Genomic DNA, 25841 nt, shown 5'->3' with positions numbered 1-25841 from the left:
GGCTAGAGGTGCGGTAAATGGATAGCTTGATAACAGAGAGTAGAGGGCATAATGTCGAGCAGAATCAGCGCTTAGGTGGAACGTTAACATTCCTGCGGGCCGCAAAGCCTTCTGTAACCGTAGAGACGGGCCGAGAGACGAGAGCCCCGATTCCTATCAGAGGCGCTCACAATGACCCCATTGAGAGAGTGGGAGACTGCTGCTGTATGAGAAATATACTGTAAAAGTTCTGTATATTAGTTCACCTCTCCGGCTCTTAATCAGACCTACTGTCCATTCTCTTTGGTCTCAACCAACCAGAGTGGTTTACTTTGTTGTATTTGGATCGTTCTAAAAACATACTTTTATCGGAAAGCTTACGTTTAATCCTGGTCTGATTGTAGCCAAGTTTGCCTCGTTCATTATTGCATTTTTTTATTTTCCTTTAAGATTTTGTGTTATTTACTGTCATTTGTTTGTCTTTTTTATCTCTTTGCTATGCGTTTTTTATCAGTACCTTCTGTTTTTTATTTGTTTTTATTTGTTTTTATATCTCTTTACTATGCTTATTTTATCAGTACCTTCAGTTTTTTATTTGTTTATATTTGTTTTTATATCTCTTTACTATGCTTATTTTATCAGTACCTTCCGTTTTTTATTTGTTTTTATTTGTTTTTATATCTCTTTACTATGCTTATTTTATCAGTACCTTCAGTTTAATTTTAATGTTTTCTTCCTTACACTTCCTTGTTGTGAAGCACTTTGTAACTTTGGTTTTGAAAGGTGCTCTATAAATAAAGTTTTATTATTATTATTATTATTAGGTTCATACTGCCCAATTACAAGCGAACCAGGGCTTGTAAACAAAAGTCACATGGAGTTTTGGTAAGCTGACATTCTGCCAGGTTAGAGGTTTTGGCTGCAGGGAGTCAAAACAAATCTGACTCCAGTAACTTTAGCTAAGCATGATGGACTTGTCTGCGTTCTTTGCTGTAATTTACCTTCACTGCTCTTCATACCAGTTGAGATCACGACGTGAAGAAATAACCGAATATGCGCAAAGTGCATCAGTGGAGACAGTGGTTTGCCTTTGACTGAGTTATGCTAGGCTTTCCAACTATGAGTAACCAATGGCTATCTGATATCAACATCCATCTCCTTATACCCATTAAACCTCGCATTTGGGGTCGTTTCCGGGATTTGGTTCGGACTAAGTTCTCACTCGTAACAAACCGCACCACAGTTCACTTGGATGAGGACTGAGACTTACTTCACTGCCGTTATTTGGTGCCACCTGAGTTCAAATGGCATTGCTCTCACCTGCCAAATGAACAGAACTTAAGGAGTAAACGCTCCAGACTTCGACTAGCCTGCTCCAAACATGCTTGGTCTAGAGAGTTATTGATTCCACACAGGTTGTTTTGTGCGTTTGACAAGCTACGTGAATGTAATTTTGAGAGGCAGCTCTGCCTTTTGCCATATCATCAATACAGACAAGAACCTGCTCTGAACTGAATGACCTGCCTGGTTGTATGAAGATCATTCTGTAAAAGGTGTCTTACTTGTATGGTAGTATGTTGGGGTCTTTGTATGTGAGAACACATTCCAGCACCGCTCTCTGAATCTGCTGGTCCTGATGGCACAGCAACTGAAAACAGAGAGGGAGGGAGGGAGAAGGAGAGAGAGAGAGATAGAGAGAGAGAGAGAGAGAGAGAAAATCCTCAATCTTAAATACGTTCAAACAGAGCAAGTCCAAAGCATTAGCATCTCACACCACCTGTTTTTCCTCATTTTTTCAACTGCTGAAAATGAAACTATGTGTCTAAATGAACAAAGAAATGCCTGTATCCACATGTCTCGCAATTCCAATCAAAATTGCAATATTCAGGAAGAAAGTATCAAGCAAGCCCTGATACTGATAAAGTGCCAAGACTAAGATTTGTGAAAGAGAGGCTGTGAAGTTGCAGGATTACCTGGTTGTACAGCTCACTGAGGCTGCCCTCCAGGTAGAGAGCGCGGGGGTTGGTGAACTTGGCAAACAGCTTCAGATGAGTAATCAGCTGTCTGTGGGAGAAAAAATAAATAAATCACACATAAATTTAGCAGAATCAACAACAGCCATAACTCAAAGTATTCTGCAGGAGGCTGAGGGGCTTCATAGCTGTTTCATCACGTTCATATCTGTAAAAGGTGCTATGTGTAGCATTCTAACATCAATAAATACTCACCAAATAATTAGACTAACCTTGAAAATCAATTTGTATAAGAGCTGTTAATGATAATGAACATTACAAGCCGTTCTGATGTCTTACTTGGCAGCGGCTCTCTTTGGAAGTGCCTTCCTCTGCGGTCTCCCTCCCTCCTCTGCCTCCTCTTCCTCCTCCTCCTTCTCGTCCTCTTCCTCCCCGGCCATCCCAGACTCCTCCAGGGCAGCGCTCTCCCTCTTCCTCAGGTCCTGAGTGGGCGCCACCAGCAGGTCAGCGGGGTAAAACTCATTCCTGTCCAATAAGAGCGGAGGGTGAGATATGAGTCAGTCAGATATGAGTGAAAGAATATTTTACCAGAGAAAAACATCACGTCTTCATACTTGGCGCTCCCATGGCACAGATCTTTTTAAGCCTTACATAATGTTTGGGACTTAATTGAGACATCTGTGGCTTCTGGACAAGTTTTGTATGTCAAAAAGGCGACATGACCTTGGTTTGGGTTCAACACTGTAGTAACTAACCTGATAAACCTGAGCAGCAGAGGGCTGAGTTCTCTGCTGCGTGGTTCCACCCTGTCAGGCACCTGGGCCATGGCGCGCCACAGCAGGCTGCGGAAGTTGGTGAAGTCCGTCCTCTCCTTGGGGTCAGAGGTCAACTTCACCTGCTGCAGGAAGAGCACACCCACATCTCCGCTCTCAATGACATCACAGCCCGGCTCGCCGTGAAGATCCGATTCCCCTTCGTCGTCGTCGTCGTCGTCTTCGCTGTTCTCTTGCAGTTCTTTTTCTAAGATATGCAGAGGAGGAAGTATGGGTGATGTGCTGCAAAGTTACCCCTATAGTGTTTTTGCATTTCCTTTTACATTTCCTTTAGTAGTGCACACTTGGTTGGAAAACACTGCTAAATAAATACAGGTGAAACACTGGTGTGTTGACATTTTGGCAGATGCACCAAAGCTGTGTCCCAGCATGGAAAACAAACAATTTACATGCAACTCATGCAAACATGACGCTCTGAACCTGAAGCCTAGCAGGAAGCCTTACCAGCTAGACCTGCCACCATCTCCAGATGTTCATGGTAAACCTTCCAGAAGTCCTTGTTGTCCATCCCTCTGGCATGGGTCCTGGGAGGAGAAAGGAGACAAACCAAGTCAGTGTGGGCTCAAAAGACGAATTTGTTGTTGTTGGCAAGTTGAGTATGTCTAATTTGTGCTCAGGCAATTGTCAAATTGTGGGGAAATAGATTCTGTGGTGTTGACAAATACAGCTTGTTAGCATTCCTCATTTAAACCAATGAGTACCAAGGCAAAATAGCATAGCTTGCAGCTAGTAATAACCATTGATTTCTAAAATGCCATTATTAGGGTAGGAGAAGGAGAAATTCTGAAACATACTTTCATGTGAAAAGTGCCTGGCTCTTAAATAAATTACTTAAATTCAAAACAGAGATGTCCCTTTAAGTCTGTTCTTTTGAATTTGTTTGAACTGTGGCAGGATCAGTTCTACTCACACAAGTAGCTCAATGACTGCGTCCCACAATGGCTTGAAATTGACGAACAGCATTGCTATGAGGTAACGCAGAGGCACCTGAAAGGGAAGAAGCAGAACCAAAGCGTGTTGGTTTGTAATGTTTTTACTAACGTTGTTGGTATGTCAACAAAGTAATGCATGTTAATAAGTCATGTTGGTTTCTGTGGATATCTTGCTTATTGCCACTTTAAATATGGTATGAGTAAGGAAGTAATCAGCGGCAGTAACCAACAGGATGAACTGGCAGCAGATGTACCTGTTGGAAGGCGCCTTGCGGGCCCCGCGGCAGGCTGCGCTGCACCAGGTCGTGTCGCAGCTTCCGGAGGTGGAGCAGCTTCTCTCTGTAGTCCTGCACCGAGGCCGGCACCAGCTCCGCCTGCAGGCACACCGCAAACACCGGCTGCACCTCCACACTCTCCTCACCCTGGACAGAAGGGCACACACACACACAGTGGGTTAACTCTAATGTCTAATGTTATTTGATAAAGGGTTTTATGACAGTCCTTGGTTTATTGACAGTTGTACCTCAGTCTGTGCAGGGAGCTCCGCCTCAAAGTGAGTGAGGATCCTCAGAGTCAGGAGGCGGATCTGGGAAAGAAACCGATCAACTAGTGAAAATCTAGTGGTGAAATCTAGTGAGCTTTACAAAAATTGGGGGAAAAAACAACTTCTTGTCACAAGCTTGCAGAGAGAAAGTTAACTACACTAACAAGCCGTTTTTTGGTTTGGTCTTTCCAAATCTCAAGTTATCCCTTTAAGCTGTTGCTGCTGCGACTGGAGGCGTACCTTGGAGAGGTTGGAGGAGAGGTTGGCGTGCAGAATCTGGTAGAGCTCCAGCAGTGCGCTGTGGGAGAGGTGCTGGGAGACGCCGCTGAGTGACAGGCGGGTGTAGTAGAGGTCTCCTAGCAACAGGGCCGACAGGTCTGTGGGGAACTTCCTGTCAGAAACAACAAGGAACACGCCGGTCGTAAGCCTACTGAACAAATGTCCAAAAAAGGTGTTTACTGTCTGGTTTGATGAAAGTCAGTCCGCACAAACTACTCCATAATGACGGGATCAGCAGCCTAGTTAGCATTAATAACACTGGATTCCATGAAAATGCCACAATAAAGGAGTAGGATTAAGACATGTCAAAGTACATGCTGGACATTGGCCATCTTCCTGAAAACTATACCTGAAGCTACTTAGCTAGCTACTTGTCATCCTTGTTGTTGCCATGATACTACACAATGCAATGTGATGCAGATAGAGGATGCTATGACATCAAAACAGATAGCAGACATCTGTACACACCTTGTCACTCCACAACCAAACAGACAATACAACCAAAACATGAGCGAAGGTGTCTTTCCATTTCATAAAGTGGCGTCTTCCCATTTGCCCCACTAACTGGGTCACATCTCCTTCAAGATCTAGGAGCAGGACTTTGAAAAGACAACAACTTTCTGAACTTGAATGCTTCTAGTGCATGCATCTTTTTCAAATGTCTTTCCATATCCAAGTGTGATCGTGTCCATGCTCACACACACACACACACACACACACACACAATGCAGTACTTACCGCAGCATTGAGGTGATCTTATCCACGGCGACCAGCGAGAGCAGCTGGGCGGAGCCGTCCAGAGTGAGGAGACAACTGAGGGCCTGTCTGGCTACAAACAGACCGGCTGGGGGGTGACAGGAGAAAAAGGAATGTAAAACATAACCAGTTATAGATTGCACTAATGTTTTGCCATCAATGGCTCTGACACTTTCCACGCACTCTAAACATTAAAGCAATACTAACCTTTCCCCAGTTTGTCAGTCTCAATCTCACACAGCAGGTGGTTTAGGAGGGCCGTCACCGCGGGAACGACACTAGCCGGAGACAGAGGTCTGAAAAAACAAACAAAAAAACTATTTAACACCTGACTGTAGACTCAGAAGCAATCTTTTCAGACATCGCCATTGCTGTCCAAACGACACGCAAACAGTGAGAAAAAGAGAGAAAAAAGGAAAGACAACGAGGGAAAAACTGAGAGAAAACGAGGGAAAAATGGAGAGAAAGAGGAAAAAAAGGAGAGAAAAGGCAGGAAAACTGAGAGAAAGATGGGGGGAAATGGAAAAACGTTGATAAAAGAGAGAAAAAATGAGAGAAAAAGAGGAAAAAGAAAAAAAGCAGGAAAACAGAGAGAAAAAGCGGGAAAAAAATAGAAAAATGTTGAAAAAAAGAGGGAAAAAAGGAAAGGAAAAAGAGGAAAACTCTCTCAAAACCCCATGATATTCCAGAAGTTGTGTGTGTGTGTGTGTGTGTGTGTGTGTGTGTGTGTGTGTGTGCCAGTGTACCTGAGGTGTGGCAGCAGCACCAGGGCGGCCCATGGCAGCGACAGGTCAGTGAGGGACTGGTTCTGGTCTTGGGGAAGGCTGATCAGAGACAGGACCAGCTCCGGCACCGACGCCGACTCCTTCTCTGGGCCTGACTCCTTACTGCTGAACACCCTGCTGGAGGACAACAAACACAAAGCTACCGGAGAGGCCAAACCACATCTTTTTGATTCTCTTGCTACTGTCACTTCATACGCACGACACCATGTTTTGAATACCTTGAATTTACCCTTTAAAGGTAAGAGTATGTAAGAAAAGTCAGGAAATATGCAGGTTTCAGAAAGTCAAATTTAAGAATCTGGTCATAGAATAAAGCTGGTCAATTTAAAAACCTAAAAGCCTATTTGCGACTGAACAGAGCTAACCAAAGACTTCTTAGACTATAAATGAGCAGTATAAGAACAAGGACACCAGGAAATCAATTGTTAAGGGACATGAAGTTCAACTTTGTCAAGTGAAGCAGATCCTTCTTGTTTGGTAATACTGTATTACTAACCCTGTTCTGTAGCAATCTAAGAGTGGACATGCAGTGCATGGTGAAAAAACTAATAAAACTAAAACTGTAGGTAAGACATTTTAATACTTTTAAGGCCTTAAAGTTAGATAATTTAAGACCTTCTGGAACTATAAGAAATTTTTCCTTTAGTTTTCAATTTTCCTCACATACTGTATCTAGTGTTTGCTCTTTTTCTCATCAGTCCAGTTGCACCACATCTCCTGCAAAAAAATCTATCTTTCCCCTATAACGATTGTATTTTTAAAAGATGCTCCCTAAAAATACAGCTCTCTTCCATTTTTTTTTTTGTTTACTTTAATCTTTATTAATCCAGTGAAAGTCGACTAAGCATGCAAGCTCTTCTTCAGTGGTGACCTGCTTCACATTCATACAGCTCCACACATTCAGGACTGGGAGCTGTCCAGTACAATCACAGTTGTGTACTGTCGGCCGCTGAGCAGATGGGGGTTCAGTGCCTTGCTCAAGGGCATCTTTGTATCTCACCCTGCGGTCTGTCCGGTGAAGAGCAGCGGGTAAGTCTCGAAGGCCATGGAGCCGTCTGTGGGGGGCGGGGCTTTAGCGAGGATCAGACTGACCAGCGCCTCCAGGCCGCAGTGTCGAGACAGGGCATCGCCACAGCCGAACAACCCCGCTGAGAACCGCAGCAGGCTGGGGAGGAAGAGCTGGGGGTGGGGTGTGGGGAAAGACATAAAGAGAGAGAGAGAGACAGGGACAGAGTCAGGCAGAGAAACAAACAGATGTAAAGAGGAAGAGAGAACCAGAGATGCATCAACCATTTTTTCACTCACTGTGTCTGTTAAGTGGAAACCTTGGCATGCCGAAGTTCACTTGTCACGTTATGGAGAAAAAGGTTTTAACATTTTATCTTATTTAATATTAGCATTTGTCTTTTAGCTAGCTTTGACTGAAGCTGCCAATTGCCGATATTAAATATCTTTATATTTGACAATTTTCATGCCAAAAAATTACAATCATTCAGTGTTTCCTTCAGTATTTTATTCTTGTCAGTGTAGAAAAGCCTCTGAAACAGCATTTAGACCATCATGGGACACTAAAACTCTCCACTGAAAACCAGACTAATGAAATTATTTTAGCAGCACTTTAAGGCAGAGTGACCCATCACACCTATTCAAAGATAGGGGAAACTCTGGGACACATTAGGCCTTTAAACGAACAATCAAACAATTAAATGAATAAATAAAAATAAAATGTGCAAAGAAGTAGCTGTGATCAAGTTGGAACCTCCACCATATCGGACTGACTGGCTGATACCTGATATTTAATAAAAGGCCAACATCGATATATCAGTCTAACCAACCTGTTCAAACTGTTTCATGGTGAACATCTCCTTGGTGAACTCCAGGATCAGATCCTGCTCCATCCTGCTGCCAAACACCTGGTGGTGAAGATGGAGACAGAGAGTCAGAGAGGCTTCCTCACACACACACACACACACACACACACACACACACACACACACACACACACACGGACACAGCGTGCACACATTCATTTTCGGTCTCTCACACACCCAAACTCTCTTTCTCACATCCTCTCACATGAAAATCTTCACAGACTTCCATACTCAAAACATAGTCTTCCTCTAACACAGATGTAAACTCTCTCTCTCTGTTAAACACTCACACACACACACACATACACACACACACACCTTCTGGACGGTGTCCTGGATGAGTGTGGGGGGCAGGCTGATGTTCTCCCCGAGGAGCAGGGAGGAGGTGATCTGGAGCAGCAGACGGGAGCAGGATGCTGACAGAGCCGGGCTCTGGATCAACCGCAGCACCGTCTGCAGGCAGGAGGACAGTACAGGGTTTGGACAGCAATATATTAGAGATGCACCAGTGCCACTTTTTCACTTCAGATACAATTCAATCAAATTCAATATTTTTATTGTCTCAAAGGAAAACTGGTTATGCCGGGTAAACACAAGGGTAAAAGAGAGACAACAACAAGACAGACAACAAGACAACATAGTTGACATATCACAGGTTAGAGAAGGGGTGTGAAGTACAGAAAAGGGTGTGTGATTGTTTTTTTTGGAGGACACTGACAGCATACATCCACTAACACATAAATCTCGCTCCCCTTACCTGGCAGACGGCCTCTGGTCTGGTGACCTTAGCTCCGTCCCTGTGGGACACCAGGGTGTGGAGAATGAACAACAGCCTCTCCAGCTGCTCTGCCGCCTGGTCCGCCTCACCTGGCCTCTCCTCCAGGAGGCCCAGGACCTCCAGCACACTGGCCTGCATGTGGGGACACACCGCCATCAGTCACAAGACACTCAACTTAAGACTTTTAAGACGTTATTCAGTGGCTTTGGACAGTGTCGAGTGGACAAAGATTAATCGATTAATCATTCTCTAAAATCAATCAAACATAATGAAAAATGCCCATCACAAGTTACCAGAGTCCAAAATGATTCTTCAAATTTCTTACTTACTAAAAACCCCAAAGTATTCATTTAATAATTGTATGAAATGGAGAAAAGAAAGCAAATCTTAGCATTTGTGAAGCTGTAACTAGCAAACGTTGCTATTTTTACTTGATAAATGATAAAAAATTACATGAAAATTATAATCGATTCATTTTCTGTCGATTGACTAATCGATTAATCGACTAATCGTTTCAGCGCTACTCAACACAGGGATAAAAACAACAGACGATGACTGAAATTAAGGGATACAGAATAGAAGGAACATGATCTACTCAGCCATACCACATTCAGAGAATATTTTTCATCTCATTTAGCATCGATATTGCCATCTCTGCCAAATCTCAGATCTGGCTGCTTGGGAAGGGTTAAAATTTAATTTTTCCCACCACAGTCCTCTAAATTTGCATGTGACGTTCTGACTGGAAGTAAAACTGACTAAAATTCCTGCAGCCTTACCTGTAGGGCCTCCCACAAAACCAGGAAGTGCTCTCTGTCCACGTGATTGGCTGCAGCCTGGGCCATGTGATCCAGGGCGTCCCGGACAGTGTCCCATGGCAGAGAGACTCCTGGGCCGGTTGTGGGACCGAGCTTCCGCAGAGCCACAGGAAGAGCCTGGGGGACAGGGGAGGAGATGGAGGAAACAGGAAAAAAGAGGAATTATTACATGGCTTTGTTGAATACTCAATTCTGATTGGCCAATGAACGCATTCTGAGGTCTGCTATTTCTGAATAACAAACTGCTGTTTCACATCCAATCACATCACTGCAGTCAAAAAGTCCAGTCCATTCGGTTGATTTCTATTCAAATTAACTAGCGGCACCTCAAGCTACTCCTTGGTTACTGCAGACAGTAACAGTTGGACTATTTGTTTTGCCAGAAGCTTGTAAGTCACTTTAGCTTGTTGTAAAATAATTTTAAAGCAAAATTTCATGTCAAATGATTAATGTCTTTAGTAAGTTTAGTGTAATAAGCAGGATAATGTACAGCGAGTCAGTCATTTTTACAAAAGGGTGATCCAGACCCTTCCGCTGTACATTATCCCTTACATATCAAACTGACAAATGATGTTACACAATAACTAATGTGGTGATTCCTTGTTGAATATTACCATTCTGAGGTGAACTGCAACACATTTGGGCACAGCTTTTGCTTTATAAATGTTTAACTCCTGACAAAAACATTGGGGGTGAAAAACTGTGGGGGGAGTGAACTGAATATGATGAAAAATTTTCTCCAGCATGCAGCTTGCTTTGTAGAACAGGGATCCTGCACAGCAGCAGAAGATCTCGTTTTGGAATCCGTCTGAAACACCTTTCCCCTCTAATTTAAAATTACTGGCACTTGTTTCATTAGTCAGTTCTGCAAGTTGTTTTTCAGCCTGAATAGCAATGTAGCTTTTATTTGTGCATAATGCGTCAGAAAATTCAACATCCTCTCCTTGGGAAAGAGACTCACATTGGAGGTGCAGGAGTGGAACATGTTGCGGACTCCTTTGCACATCTCAAACAGCAGCTGGCCTGCTCCCTCCGCCTTGTCAGGGTGCTGCTGCAGGTCGGAGAACATGTGACTCAGCAGAGCGTCGAGGTCTGGAACCTGAGGGACAGAACGGGCCGAGCATCAGTACGTCCACGTCAAAAAACTCAGTCATGGAGGTCATCTGGGATTATGTACCAAAAATACTTTAAATACATTTCAACAGTTGCACAAAATTACAAAAATATATTTTCATTCAACATTTAGCTTGGATATATGAAGTCTGTGGATTAGTGAGGTTCTGCTGTATTTCACATTGGCTTTAACCCTGCTTCTATTAAAGAGGAGCGGACTGGATGAACTCAGAATGGATAGTAGAAGGTACGGTTCATGTTTGATATGTAATGGAAGGTAAATCACCCACCTTTCTCATCAAAAATGAGAAGCTCTCTGCGGCGAACTTGCGGATGTGCTCCTTCTTGTGTGCCAGCAGTGTGCTGTACAAACTGTGGGGTGAAAAGAAGGAAGGAATTTATTTCCACCAACATTTGACATGCAGTCTGACTGCTAAAAACACCCTTCACCAGCCACTGAAAAAACAGCAAAAATAAGTTGGTGTTGTTGAGAGAAAAGAGGTTTTAAGAAATTCCATACTCTACAAAAAGGATTGCACATAAAACCTCTTTCACATTAGGTCTGTTCTGAAACGGGGTTCATTCTCATCTTACATTTTAAAATTCCATACTTTTTCCACGCAAAAGTTTGGTCAATGATCAAAATGCATCCTGGCAGTAGCTTAAAAATGACAACTAGGCCATATCACTCTACATCTGAAGCTCTTTACAACAAATGTCATATCGTGAAATAACAATGTTCAGTCATATGTGTACCAGTAGAGAACAATCTTTATCTCCTGCTTTTCCAGACTTTTTGTCCAATTTTTACACTTTTTCAGACCTGGAAATAACCAGATAAATTTTCCATACTTTTCCAGACTTGTGCTGCAATCCTGGAGAAAGATCTGACTGAAGTTGCTCGTCAAGTGGGAATAAAGAGGGAATAAATAATTTGTATTTGAGTACTTGTATTTCCTCAACTAATCACAATGGATGGTGCTCAATGGATGGTTGTACATCATCATTCACCTGTGAAACACCAACAGAGACCGACCAGGCGTTATCTCTCACCTGTACATGTTGGTCATGTCCTTGACCATGAGCCTCCAGAGGTACTTGTAGAGGTAGGAGAGGCAGGTGAAGGCCCACTCCAGCAGCTCCGTGTCCTTGGTCTCCAGCAGAGCGGTGATCAGGACGAAGAAGTCGGGGAAGTGGGGGTAGAAGTCAGTCTGCAGGTCCCGGGCCAGCTGTACCACCAGGCTGCAGGGGGACGGAGAGGAGAGACACAGGCGGAGTTAGCTCAGTAGGAACGATATCCAACAGTGCCATAACAAGTTTGAATAGTGCAATCAATTTTAAGGAGAAAAAGGTATGGAAATGTACTGAAAAGTAGGGCTGGGCGATGGGGTTGATGGGGTATCACGATAATCATAAGCACTTTTTTCGATATTGATATATGTCACAATATGGCTCATGTACGTCAAATCACATATTAAATAATCAAATTAATGTTCATCCCATTGATCCAAATGGTGATGTTAGGTGTGATGTCAAACAGAACTGAAATTTTCATACCTCTTTTTGTCAGAGTTTCTAAATAAAATGTGCTTGTTATCATTAGTTTAGACAGCAGAATTGTGTATCCCGATATTCCAAAATCACCATATCATGATGATATGATTCCACTGAAAGACGACAAACGATAATATTGAATTATCGCTCAGCCCTACCGAAAAGCTTCAAAACGTTGGACAGTGGTATCTCAAGTGTGAAGTGAAAATGTATTGTACTATAGGCTTTCTCTCAAAAATAAAAGTTCATCTGGTAAACACAAACCACACACAAACACAACTTACTCCAGCAGTGGTTGGCAGGCGAGGCTGTTCTTGACTGCCAGGTGGGTTTTCAGACTCTCCACTATCGCCTTCTGATGGAAGACCAGCAGGTTGAAGGACTGGCTCTTGTCGGACACTTCTTTCAAGAAGGCCGCTGGTGAGGAAAAACAGAAATTTTACAAACAGACAGTGTCTTGCCTCATAATCTGAACAAGTTGTCAGACAAGTATTTTTGTCTCCAACATAGGAGAAAGGTATTTAATAAGTTACTTGCTACAAGGTGGCAAATGTCAGATATATATTATTACAAAACCTGTGGTATTCTTGTGTGTTATACATACTGAAATGTTCGGTCAAGTTGAGGTCTTTCCATTTTGTCAGTCCTTCAGAAAAGTATGTTTCTACCTCCTGCGATGGGAGAAAACAAGTGTTTAGCACTCAGTGGCAATCAATAAGAACATTTGGGAATCATCAAATAAATGAGGCGAATGATTATATTACCTATACAGACAATGAATGATTGGTGACATACCTCATCATAAGTCCCAGTCCTGTCAATCCGATGGATGACATCAATGTTGACATTGGCAAGTCTTTCAGCAAAAGTGAGAAACTGAGAAAGAGCAAATAGTCAAGTCAAAGAGGTTCATAATCATCATCATCTTCATCATTAACCACTATAAACATCCAAGCTAACTGCTGACATGTGTCCATAATGAAAACAACTACCAATGTGAATACTAATATATATTTTCAGTATTGTATAATTTTTGTCCACGTTCTTAAAAAGATATTATTTTCAAGTAACTTGCATCAGTCTGACACACTTTACTGTAATATTTACACTACGAATGTATACAAGTAAGATGTATATCAGTTGGAAAAAGTGGGTTAAGTATTACTTCATTGATAAAAATGTGTTTTAACTGATTTTAAGTGGTTTTGCCTCCACTACATCCCTGGTTATATGTTAGCAACATGCTACTTTAAGATCCTGGACTCTCACCCGGTAAGTGTTCTCAGATTTGTGATACGAAGACTTTGACTTGATCTTCATCTTTGAGTTGCTGCTTGAGAGACGACAGATGTTCCAAAAATCAACCCGCAATTAAAACGTTTCATGAAAACAACTTTATTCCCTCTTTCGGCTACAAGTGTTTACACACACGCCGACACCAGGGCGCAGCCATGTTGGATAGAGCATCACGGGAACGTTTTGCTTCCCTCCGCGTGGTGCGGTCAGAGGCGAGAGAGAAATCCTGCATTCACTTCCGTCTTCGTTTAATTACTCTTCTGAAGCGAGAGGTTTCACTCCTACCTACTTCCATCTTGAAGGCTTGTTTACTTTAGTCAAACAGCGTAACGTTTAGGGTCCTAGTGAGTTATTAATAGCATTGTGAGACCTAGTTATGTCTTCCATTTAGTAAAAAAGTAATTTTGTTTAGCAGGTGCTCCTGTTTCACGCTTGGGGACGTTTCATGTCCGCAATGAATATTCATGAAGGTTCTTGCATAAATTAGCTGCTGTATTTATTACCTAGCTCTACTGTCAGCTGGCCTGTCATTGATATTCTAAATTTAGACAGTTGTACGCTGCTTCAGTCTAGCGGACAAGGGTTTCCAGAGGCTGGAATCAGATGTGAACTACCTTGATAGTTAAAGCTTCAACATGCAACTTTTCACCTTGAGGCAGGAAGTGTATTGTTAGCTCCGCCTCCTCCCACACAGTTCCCACCTCAACACGTGTCACTCATCTTGATGAGCTGTCTCCCTTGAAACGGCATTTAGCCTGAGCCTGAATAACTATCTGTGAAGTTACCACAGCCATTGAAGAAACAAATAGTGAGTGTAGACAATCTACTATATAAAAAAAAAGCAATGCTGATGTTCACCGTATTTTTGAATGTATTTTCTTGAATGGGTCTTGTCTGCTGCACGTTTAACCTCATTGAACTTTCTTTTCTTACGCCTTTCAGCTTCACCTTGATAGCCACACCCAGCTCACTGCTGGCCACACCCACAGCTAATGGTACACGCCCAAAAAACGTCCCAAACATCACTGAAAAGCAGGGGGATTTAGGCACATTTAGTACACACAAGCTGACAGACAGACACAGACTGACAATGTATAATATAACCAATTTATTATAATTGTATTATTATTATTCATTTAATGTAAAAAAAAAAAAAAAAAAAGAACAGAAAAAAAAAGAAAAAAGTTATGTTCAGGGTCTTTGACTCCCAAGTCCAAATAATGAAGTCTCTTTTTTTCATCAAACCCCTTTCCTTTCCCCATTCACTATCTTATCAATAAACTCACAATTTAAGTGCTGCCTAGTTTCTTTGCCTGCTAAATCAATTTAAAATCAGTGGTCTGAACCTGATAAGCAAGTACTGTGCACTTTTCAGACACAATGAATGATAATGATAGTTCAAGAATAAAATAATTGTGCAAGATAGTTTGAAAAAAAAAAAAAAACGTTGCACAGCTTGTGAAGACACCTCCCTTACAGAAAGAGAGAGAGAGAGAGAGAGAGAGAGAGAGAGAGAGAGAGAGAGAGAGAGAGAGAGAGCATTGGAATCTCCTAATGAACTTCTTCAGATAAACAACAAGAAGATGAAAAAGAAAGAACATGTAAATTTTCATCAGCTTAGCTTCAAGTTTATCAGTTTAGCTTGTGTTTAGTTTTAGTCAACCAGAACTGCTTATAATGATGTTAATTTAGATTTGGTCAGGTATTTGTAATTGAAGTGTGCACAGATGTGAGAACCCTGCTTGTTTCTGCTGCTCTTTTGTGTAATATGTATTTATTTGAATAAAATTCCTGGTAAATGTAAATTTGACTGTGGCCACACAGTCAGAAAAGTGGCACACTTGAAAGATAAGACGTTTCTAAATACAGGCATGTTAGAGGTTCATGAAGATCTCAAAGTTGTGGTCAGACACTGGAAAATAATACTGTAAATATGGAGGAAACTGACATAGGGTCTGATTTAAGAGGTGTACTCTAGATTTGTGACAAGGTCCTGCAAATGCAGACTAGAGAAGGTTTCAACAACTCTGGTTTGTGACATTTTAATTGAAGAATAAATGAGATAAGACAAATGTATCATGTGCTTCACACAGAGAGAACTGAGGAAGTTCTGCTTGTGAATGATTTGCAACTTTTAGGAGAAACAGTCTGCAACATTCTTATTCTTCCCTTTCTGAAATGACTTAACATTATGTTCCATTCCAGATGGGTGCACAGCATAGTAGGCTATCGTGTGTGTGTGTGTGTGTGTGTGTGTGTGTGGGTGGAAGGGGCTGATGATAGCTTTTATCCTGTGGCCAGGAGAACAATCCCTGCTCTTGGCCTGTTGACTCCACATGTACCTGCCTGGAATGCTGAGACACACACACACACACACACACACACACACACACACACACACACAAGGTACGCACTGTACACACATGGGTACAGACTCTCTCTCTCTCTCTCTCTCTCTCTCTCTCTCTCACACACACACACACACACACACACACACACACACACACACACACACACACTCATAAAGAGGAGAGGTTTCGGTCTGTGTTCTTATACTCAGCTCAGTGTTGAGTGAGAGCTTGATGTGCCAGGACTTCCATTTATTCATAGAGGACTAATTGTTTTCCGAGTCCCATTTCAGCAACATACTGAAGAGACTCTTGTCAGTTTTGGTCTTAACTCCGCCACAATGTCAGCGGCTCCTCCTGTACTTGTTGGCTCCTTCGTGGCAGGAGACTATGTGGTGTTTGCTCTCATGCTGGTGGTCTCAGCGGCGGTCGGGGTCTACTACGCGTGGACGGACAGGGGCCGGGGCAGCACGGGGGACTTCCTGATGGGGGGCCGCAGTCTGACGGCCGTGCCCGTCTCCCTGTCCCTGACGGCCAGCTTCATGTCAGCCATCACGGTGCTGTCCAGCCCCGCAGAGGTAAGCTCACTGCAGAGAGTCCTGGGACGTTCCTCCTGGACACACATAGTGCCTATTGGATAGAGTTAGGGTTCAACTTTAGGGGTTTTTGAGGATTGATACTGGTATGTTTGGATGGAAGCTGCTGCACTGCAAAAAATCTCCATCTTAACAAGTCATTTAGTCTATTATTGAGTCCTAAAATTGTAATTTTCTTAAAAAAAAGTGAAAGCATCTGCCAGTGGATCGAGATCATTTCACTTGTTTCCAATGCAAATCAACTTGTTTGAAGAATTTTGTAGAATCAGGTGTCATTTTCTTGATAGTAGTGCAGTGATTTTGCCTTATTCTGACTTGTTTCAAGATATTGACACTCATTTCTAGAAAATTCCTCAAACAGGTGAAACTGCATTGGAAACAAGTGGAGTTATCTAACCTCATTGGCAGAATTTTTCTTTTGGTTTAAGAAAAATAAGGTTTGAAGGCTGAATATGAGACTAAATGAGGTGTGATGAAGTGTGATAATTAGTGCTGATATTTAAAAAAATCTGAAGATTTGTAAGTATTCAGTGTTTCCCCCAGACTTAAAATTAAATTAAATGAAAGAATTAAAGTGCCTTTAAAAGTACTCAAAAAAGCATAATTTTTGTCAGGGTGTCAAGCCTCTGAAACAGCATTTAGACCATCATGACACTTTTGCACATTGAAAAATGTGCAAAATGTGCAAACAAAATAAAACTTCATTGCAGGTTTTACAGGCTTTTATGTCGTTGCGGTCAAAACCTCCATCATATCAGAGGTGACTGGCTGACATCCAGAAGTTAATAAAAGGCCAATATTGACCTGATATATTGGTCTAACCCTTCATAATATCAGAGGGTTCACTGAACAGAAACAATGGGTGATGTGTTTTTCTCTTCAATAGCCTATTTCAAGGTGGATGGTGGACAGATAAATCCAGAGTGCTTCATATTGTTGTGTTTATATTCCTTGTTTTACTGAAGTTTTTATTGTAAAATGAATTCCACCTGGCCTGGCTGTGTGGCAATAAAAGACAATTGAACTCTACTCTGCTTGACAGAGGGGATGAGTCGAATATTTTCAGTCACAACACAAGGGGGATTTCATTTCAACCACCACTTCTACATATTACCCATCATCTGAGCATTTTGCATTTGCCCATTTCATGAAAAACGTTATTAATCCAACACGTCTCTGGTCTGTCAGGTGTACCGCTATGGAGCCAGCTTTGGGCTTTTTGGTCTCTCCTATATAATTATGGTGTTGGTCACATCCGAAGTCTTTGTCCCTGTCTTCTACAGGCTGGCCATCACCAGCACTTATGAGGTGAGTGTGGTTTTGTTTTCGGATTAGAGTCGGCTGAGTTTGGTTTGTTTATGCGGTATATGGTGTGGTATATACATTGTGTTGTGAGTGTCATGGTGTGGTGACTTGTTTTGTGATGTTTTGTGATGTATTGCGGTGTGGTGGTTTCTATTCTATTCTATTCTATTCATAAAGCAGTTTTAGTCAGTTCAAGTATTATGCAAATACCATGAAAAATCTGATTGTTTTGTGTCACGGACATGAATATTTCCTGTAAAACGCTTTATCTATTTGCCTGCTAAATAATGGGCGAACTGACCCAGATATTGAATGCTGCTGTTTTACTGACTAAGCCAACACAAGGCTGCTGTTATAAGAGTTAAAAGTGACATTGAAGCAGCAAAAAGCACGTCCTGGTTGTAGTCTGGGAGGCTGATATGGCTCTGCTCCAGAAATAAAAAAAAAAATAATATGGGTCAGTTTGTTCCACTGAAATGGAGCCAAGCCAAGGAAATTATTTTATCCTTAAAATGATATTGGGCTTTTTCCACAGTGAGCTACTGGTAAAAGATTAATTATGCCCAAATATGACACTGATACTTATGACACTGATACTTCTTCGCTGACCAAGTAATTGTTGCAAATACACTCCTAGTCAAAAGTTTGGACACACACATTTTTCTTTATTTTTACTATTTTCCACATTTTAGAATAATTCTAAAGACATCAAAACTATGAAATAATACAAATCGAATTATGCAGTGACCAAAAAAGTGTTCAAATCAAACTATCTTATATTTTAGATTCTTTGAAATAGCTGCCCTTTGCCTTGATGGAAAGGAAAAGGCTTTGGAAAGAAATTCATACATAGGCATCAACTTCATTATTTATATTTGCCTAAGAAACACAAATTTCAAGCATTTAAGCAGAAGCCTTTAGATCAAAATGGCTTTAAGAGAATGAAAAACGTACATTCAATCAGGAGAGTCCAGACTTTTGACTGGTAGAGGTTGGGTATGATAACTTCTCAAATTCTCATGCTCATGAACTTGACTGACTTACAGGGAATTGAACCCAGCTCTGCTATACAGTAGCATCCTATATGACTGACTGACCCTTTATATTTCTGTTTCATCTCCCTGCCAAGTACCTGGAGCTGCGTTTCAACAGAGCGACCCGCCTGCTGGGAACGCTGCTCTTCATCATTCAGACGGTGAGTAAGAAACCTGTCAGCGCATAATGACAAGGTGTTGACCTCTGTGGGTTCAAACCCCCAAATCCTACGTCTTAAGTGTCGACTGTGTGTGTGAGTGTTATTGTCCTCTCTCTCGGCCACAGGTCCTCTACACCGGGATAGTCATCTACGCCCCGGCTCTAGCTTTAAACCAAGGTATGATGGTGGTTTCAGTCCACGTCACACTCCTGCTGCACGAGGGCACTTGAAGCCGCTTGGTTGACCACAGTCTGACCCCCCCCCCCCCCCCCCTCCCCTCTCTCTCTCTCTCTCTCTCTCTTTACAGTAACTGGTATGGATCTGTGGGGTGCAGTCATTTCAACAGGAGTGGTCTGTACCTTCTACTGCACCATGGTACGTACAAAAACCTGCATTACCAAGTTCTGCTGTGTTCATAACCATAATGCAATATGTTCACATTTAAAGTACTTTCAAAAGCACTCAAAAAAGTAGCTTTACTAAAAAAAAAATCCTCTTAGTTATGATGAATAGAGGAGCAGAAATCACTTTCCACTAGGGTTTGACTGATATAGAATTTTGAAAGCCGATACCAATACTGATATTTTTGTAGCTGTTGATAGCCAATATTTTGAGCTGATATCCGGTATCTTTAAATTTTCACACATTTATGGCAAAAAAACACACAAGTATTCAGTGTTTCCCCCAGAATTTTCTGTCTTGTCAGGGTGGAAAAGCCTCTGAAACAGCATTTAAAGCATCACGGGACACTAAAACTCTCCACTGAAACTCAGACTAATGAAATTCTGTTAGTGTTAGCAGCTCTTTAAGGCAGTGACCCACCACATTCAATGAAGAAGTAATTTCCAAAAACCATTATAGAATTATTAAATTAATAAATATATTTGCAAAGAAAATAAAATGTCATTGCAGTGTCATGTAGTTGTATTCAGGGAGGAACCTCCATCATATCAGCAGTGGAGAACATAACTCAATATTTAATATTCAATAAAAGGCTAATAAAGTCCTGATATATTGGTCTAATCCAGCTGCTTTCCACCTCCGCATGTGTAACGTACATGATTCTCTGCCTTTAGCCTATAAATATCACACTCCTCATTGGCTGGCGTGCTTGAGGTTTGCTGTGGATACCTGGTTTATTGCAAAAAGAGATACAACACCTGTCTGTGGTCTGCATCGTTACAGGGGGGTCTGAAGGCGGTGGTGTGGACCGACGTGTTCCAGGTAGGAATCTAAATGGAAAAAATACACAAGGAGAGGATGGTGTGATATTATTCAGTCAGTGGTTTGTTTTAACCCACTTACAATTAAAGAGATTGACCAAGTCAGTGATCACTGTGCATGTGTCATACACCTATTTGTGGTTTCCAGTGACAAAAATACAGTGTTTCATACAGAGCAGCAAAAAAAATGACCACCACTTCCAGAGAAAATGGGAAAAATCATTTCATTTTAGCCAATTGTCATCCAAAACACCAACATATTGGGCTACTGTTTTGGAATATTGTGTATCCATGATAAATTGTCCTTATAATAATAGTTTTAGTGCTACAAACTGAACAATTAGAGCCAAACCCAGGACAGATGTGGAAACCAACCCAGAATTACCTCCAGTTTTCCCTCTAGGTTGGCATCATGCTCGCAGGCTTCCTCTCTGTCATCATCCGGTCTGTGGTCCTACAAGGAGTCCTCCCCATCATCTCAGATTCACATCATGGTGGGAGACTCAACGTTTGGGAGTGAGTATGCTACTGACTAGTCTAAACATTACAATATCTATCTAGTGGATGGAAAAACATCTCAGAAACTTTTAGAAATTAAGTAAATGCTGTCTGATTCGTGTTTATTGACTTCAACCAAATACTGTTTTTGGATTGTTTCAAATTATAATACAGCGACCCTCATGCTGAATTGAAACCACATCCTCTCTCTCTCTCTCTCTCTCTCTCTCTCTCTCTCTCTCTCTCTCTCTCTCTCTCACCAGCTTTGACATGAACCCTCTGAGGAGACACACCTTTTGGACCATAACCATCGGAGGGACGTTCATCTGGGTCAGCGTCTATGGGATCAACCAGGCCCAGGTTCAGAGATACATCGCCTGCAAGAGCATCACTCACGCCAGAATGTGAGTCATGGTTTACTGAGGAACTATCAGTAACACAGGATCGGGTGTAACTATCCCTTGTGCTCTTATTGCTGATGTAGCTTGCATTGAGCGGATCAAATGGGCACTCACCATCACAGAGGTTATTGATTGATTGATATACTATTTGCATATGTCAAACGAATGTGTGTACATCTGTTTGCATGTTATGTCTTTCTATTTATTTGCATGTATCGCTCTTACTTTCTTTCGTCTGTGGCTGGGTGTGTGCATGTGTGTATGTGCATGCTGGGTTGGTTCTGTGTGTGTGTGTGTGTGTGTATGGATGCATGTTACTGAGTGTATTCCTCTCTCTTTCTCTTGTGTGTCGGTATGAACATATGCTAGCGTGTCTGTTTGATTATCTGTGTGCGTGTATGCTTATATGTATATGCATTATGCATGTTTATGTATATATATGTGTGTGTGTGTCCATGTACATATCTGGGGTTGGGTGTGTGTGTGTGTGTGTTTCTCCCTTTGCCAGGTCTCTGTACCTGAACCTGTTAGGCCTGTGGTCCATCCTGCTGTGCTCTGTGTTTGCGGGACTGTGCCTTTATTCTGTCTACAAGAACTGTGACCCGTGGACGGCCGGACTGGTCTCCGCTCCGGATCAGGTAGGAGTGTTACTGTGGTCACATCAAAACACACACACACACACACACACACACACACACACACACACACACACACACACACACACACACACACACAGCCGTACACTAAACTCCTAAGATCCTAAGATCCTAAAATCCATTAGGGAATAAAGGCACTGCAGTCATTTCATTAACAGCATGAGTTATGGGCAAAAGATGAAAGTATAAAAGATCATCAGATTTTTAATTAAATAACTTTCAAGGTCTAGTTTGGTGAAATCCAAGGACTCAAAATTGGCCTGTTTGGGGGTTTTGATGTCAGAAAGGCCTCGTCTTTTTACCCATGATCCTGTCAAGTCAAGAAATCCTGTTGAAAACATTCCTTTTCAAACTGCTGCTGTATCAGTACAAATCTCCATCACAGTGTTTCCCTCAGGATGTGAAGTGTTGATCCTAGGACAGAGAGAGGCCTTCCATTTGTTTTCAAAAACTAACACTTTATTTTATTTTCATCAACTTTCTTCAAACATCTAAGCCATGTTTCTGTATTGACACACACTGAGACTCCTGACCATGTCACTCCTCCTCTGCAGCTGATGCCGTATTTAGTGATGGACATCTTGAGAGACTATCCTGGCCTTCCTGGACTGTTTGTGGCAGCAGCTTATAGCGGCTCTCTCAGGTTACTTGCATGTGCCATGTTATACCTGTGTGATGTTCGCTGTCTTTTTTTGGCAGATTGTATCTAATAGGAAGATTGTGGCATGAATTTTATTTGGGGCCTGGTCTATTTGTCACCATGAAAGTAGGGATACATCAAAACATGCAAGAAAAAATGACAAAATGTAATTATTTTCTTCCATTTGCACACATAAAGGGATGTGAAATCTTTCTAATGGAGAAAAATAATTATGCAACAATCATTTCAGTGCACTGCCTCAAACTACTGGTCTAAGCTGATATAATTTACTAAAAGTATTTGATTGGATCAGCACTCTGCATTAGCCGATAACAAATGTTTAGTAGAATTGGTATTGGCAGTTAGAAAGTTATATCCATGCATCCTTACATGAAATCCATTTGTATGATGATTGTAAATTTTGTGTGATGTCATTGTTATCTCACCTCCAGCACAGTGTCCTCCAGCATAAATGCCTTGGCTGCAGTGACAGTAGAAGACCTGATCAAACCACACACTCAGATGTCTGAGAAACACCTGTCCTGGATCTCCAAAGGACTCAGTAAGTGGATTGTCCTCATCCATATGTTACTGAGTTCTCCACTAAATTCTGCAGGCTTACAATCTCAGTTTCTGTCCCATTGTTGTTTGCAGGTTTCATATATGGGGCTTTGTGCATTGGAATGGCTGGACTGGCCTCACTCATGGGAGGAGCGTTACAGGTAGAGTGGATTTGTTCATGCAGAAGCTTCACAATCAGCTCTCTGCACAAAAAAATAAAGGATGATAAAGGACAGATCTATTAATTGATTGTAAATGTGACTTGCATGCTGCCTTTCACTTGATGCCTGATCTAAACGGCCTTGAAAGGAAGACAGACAAAAAGAAAGGAAGAAAGAAAGCAAGAAAGAACCATGCTAATATTACAGTTTATGCATTTAATGGACCATGTGCATGAATCATGTCAGCTGCTTGGATTGACATCATTCATTACAACACATATTTCCTGAACTGACAAGAACAGATGTTAATTTCTAGACAGTTTCTTTGCACTATGGGATGGGCAACGAGGCCACCATCTTCACACACCTGGTCTCGTGTTTTTGATGCTGAACTGTGGATCTGTGTCTCCTCAAACAGGCAGCCATCAGTATCTTTGGGATCATTGGAGGTCCTTTACTTGGCCTTTTCACATTGGGTATCCTCTGTCCATTTGCCAATTCCAAAGTAAGTAATCATCTAAGTATGGAAATTGCTTTGCTGTAGCTACGATGCCAGTAATTTACACTAATATTTAATAAATATGTGAATCCAGCGTTGTAAATTTATTTTTGTCCTCCTGTTGTCTAACACTTGCTTACTTGCTCCTTATAACTAAAAGGGCGTTTTACCATTTTATCATGAACCTCACAACTAAGAAAAATTGGTCGGACCATTGCAACAACTCTTAATGATCGATTCATATTCATCTCATCATCCTGTTCTATTTTATGCTATTGTATATATATATACACCCGTTTTCTAGGGAGCTTTGTCAGGTCTGCTGGTTGGCTTGGTTGTGTCTCTGTGGGTGGGCATTGGAGCCCAGATATTCCCTCCCTCTCCTGAGATGAGCAGGCCTCTGGCGCTGAGCACTGAGGGCTGTAACTTCACCACCACACACAGCTTCAACTGGAGCTCCACTGCTCTGCCAACCGAGCCCAGCTTCATCACCACAGTCCCACCACAGAACATAGATGGCAGGTAAGTGGTGTAACAGAAAATGATTATGAGACCAACAGAGAGCAGAGGTGGAAAGTAACTAAGTACATTTACTCAAGTGCTGTACTTAAGTACAATTTTCAGGTACTGGCACTTAACTTGAGTATTTCCATTTTGTGAGACTTTGTACTTTTACTCCACTACATTTCAGAGGGAAATACTCCTCTACATTTATCTGATGGCTGGAGTTACTAGTTACTTTGCAGAATAAGGTTTTACATGCAAAACATACGATAAGCTCATAACATATGTTGCATTGTTAAAGTTTAAACTCCCCAACAGTATATGGAGCAGTTAGACCTACAACATTAAAATACTTCTTACAGGTTAACGCATCAATAATTTAACACTCTGAAAGGGACCGTTCTTCAGAATGAGGACTTTAACTTTTGATACTTAAGTACATTTTACTGCTAATACCTCTATACTTTTACTTAAGTAAACTTTTGAATGCAGAACTTTTACTTTTAATGAAGTATCTTTCCATAATGGTATTGCTACTTTTACTTAAGTAAAGGATTTGCGTACTTTTTCCACCACTGACCAACAGACCAGTGGAAGTCTGGAATCAGATCAGATGGGCAGCCTCTATTGGTTTGAATTTACTTGCTACATTTGGGATCCTCAGCAGAACTAAATTTAGCACCTAGAATGATACAAAATGACACAAAATGATTGCAGAGGGGCATTGTAACATCAAGTTAAAGCAAAAGATTGCATGAGCTGCTCAATTTGAAAGAAATAAGACGAGTAGGATGTAACCTCATAACTGTGTAGGCACTGTGGCCGTTTAACAGCACATTGTCTTGTTCAGCTGCATCTCTGCTGGAGAGTTCAAATTCAACAGAACATTCAAAACTGTAAATTTAAGTCCAGTATTCTGATCTGTCGCAATTCTGTCTGTAATGTTTGAAGTTTCACTCTACTGAATAAACAATGATTAGTGATTGTTCATTTTGTTTCCCACCACTAGGCCACTCCTGGCAGATAACTGGTACTCTCTGTCCTACCTCTACTTCAGTCCCATTGGAACCATAACAGCTATCAGCGTGGGACTGATAGTCAGCCTGTTCTCAGGTGCTTGTCGAATACTGATACTTCTCTATTCCTGTATCGAATAAGATGCCTGCACACTGGGTTGAAGTTTTAGTTGGAACTTTGCTGTACAAAGTACACAGGGAATATCAATCTGGTATATGGGAGTCGTTTTTCATTGTCCCACTGTTTATAATAAGCTTCAAGGTTTTGGATGTTCACACACAACCTCCTTTATTTTTCTGTTCACAATGTACTTCTCAGGGGGCCTGAAGCAGAAGGTGGAATCACGGCTTACATTGAAGAAAGAAGACACGATTTCCTATTGCTTATTCAAGTTCGTGAAAGAGAGAGTAAGTGGTGCAGTGCTGAACCGATATCAAAATCAATAAGAGTGATAGCAGCATATACAGTATAGCCTCTGACTTCTGCTCTTCCCTCTAAAGGTCATGAGACGGACGGGAAAGCTTGACCTCACAAAGAATGGAGAGAAGAAATTTGGCAACACTAATCCTGCTTTCTGTGATGTTGAGCTGGACTTAACAAAATGCAGTGTTCCCACATGAGATGCAACTGTAACATATTATATTTCTCCCTTTTTTGTCATGTGTTCTTATTGCCAAGGATCATATTCATGCTATTATAATACAAGAAATGTCAGTTGAATTACTG

At 41.6% G+C, this 25841-nt stretch overlaps 2 protein-coding genes across 3 annotated transcripts in view; one reads left to right on the top strand and one right to left on the bottom strand.

Moving 5' to 3' along the window:
• Window positions 1-13618, bottom strand: part of utp20 (UTP20 small subunit processome component) — a 38325-nt gene extending 24707 nt beyond the window's left edge. Inside the window, exons 1-24 of one of the 2 annotated variants that reach the window (XM_071900487.2) lie at window positions 13485-13618; window positions 13011-13091; window positions 12820-12886; window positions 12500-12632; window positions 11715-11903; window positions 10952-11033; window positions 10510-10647; window positions 9510-9665; window positions 8710-8862; window positions 8271-8405; window positions 7917-7994; window positions 7082-7260; window positions 6043-6198; window positions 5504-5592; window positions 5279-5384; window positions 4502-4652; window positions 4241-4303; window positions 3972-4139; window positions 3696-3772; window positions 3230-3309; window positions 2708-2972; window positions 2292-2477; window positions 1953-2043; window positions 1542-1627 (exon numbers count right to left, since the gene is read on the bottom strand). In XM_071900487.2, coding sequence (XP_071756588.2) covers window positions 1542-1627; window positions 1953-2043; window positions 2292-2477; window positions 2708-2972; window positions 3230-3309; window positions 3696-3772; window positions 3972-4139; window positions 4241-4303; window positions 4502-4652; window positions 5279-5384; window positions 5504-5592; window positions 6043-6198; window positions 7082-7260; window positions 7917-7994; window positions 8271-8405; window positions 8710-8862; window positions 9510-9665; window positions 10510-10647; window positions 10952-11033; window positions 11715-11903; window positions 12500-12632; window positions 12820-12886; window positions 13011-13091; window positions 13485-13535 — 2960 coding nt within the window. In that variant the 5' untranslated portion in view covers window positions 13536-13618. The remainder of the gene's footprint in view (window positions 1-1541; window positions 1628-1952; window positions 2044-2291; window positions 2478-2707; window positions 2973-3229; window positions 3310-3695; window positions 3773-3971; window positions 4140-4240; window positions 4304-4501; window positions 4653-5278; window positions 5385-5503; window positions 5593-6042; window positions 6199-7081; window positions 7261-7916; window positions 7995-8270; window positions 8406-8709; window positions 8863-9509; window positions 9666-10509; window positions 10648-10951; window positions 11034-11714; window positions 11904-12499; window positions 12633-12819; window positions 12887-13010; window positions 13092-13484) is intronic. The other variant, XM_078281909.1, reaches the window with a different exon arrangement.
• Window positions 13619-16200: 2582 nt separating this feature from the next.
• Window positions 16201-25808, top strand: slc5a8 (solute carrier family 5 member 8). The gene is made up of 17 exons (XM_071900480.2): window positions 16201-16437; window positions 17644-17763; window positions 18890-18955; window positions 19081-19132; window positions 19263-19330; window positions 20141-20179; window positions 20582-20694; window positions 20940-21080; window positions 21586-21715; window positions 22288-22376; window positions 22826-22935; window positions 23028-23095; window positions 23514-23600; window positions 23899-24116; window positions 25108-25211; window positions 25434-25522; window positions 25616-25808. The coding sequence occupies exons 1-17, from the start codon at window positions 16201-16203 to the stop codon at window positions 25733-25735; spliced, it is 1851 nt and encodes a 616-aa protein (XP_071756581.2). The 3' UTR covers window positions 25736-25808.
• Window positions 25809-25841: the final 33 nt, after the last annotated feature.

Source organism: Centroberyx gerrardi, chromosome 24, assembly GCF_048128805.1.
Source record: "Centroberyx gerrardi isolate f3 chromosome 24, fCenGer3.hap1.cur.20231027, whole genome shotgun sequence".
In the NCBI taxonomy this organism is placed as follows: Eukaryota; Metazoa; Chordata; class Actinopteri; order Beryciformes; family Berycidae; genus Centroberyx; species Centroberyx gerrardi.
The sequence above is the reverse complement of the archived record's forward strand: the minus strand, read 5'-3'. Positions and strand labels throughout refer to the sequence as shown.

Coding starts and splice junctions, on each gene's coding strand:
- slc5a8 (XM_071900480.2), top strand. CDS start 16,201: ATGTCAGCGGCTCCTCCTGTACTTGTTGGCTCCTTCGTGGCAGGAGAC. Junction 20,695..20,939: donor GGGAGACTCAACGTTTGGGA/GTGAGTATGCTA, acceptor CTCTCTCACCAG/CTTTGACATGAACCCTCTGA. Junction 21,081..21,585: donor AGCATCACTCACGCCAGAAT/GTGAGTCATGGT, acceptor TCCCTTTGCCAG/GTCTCTGTACCTGAACCTGT.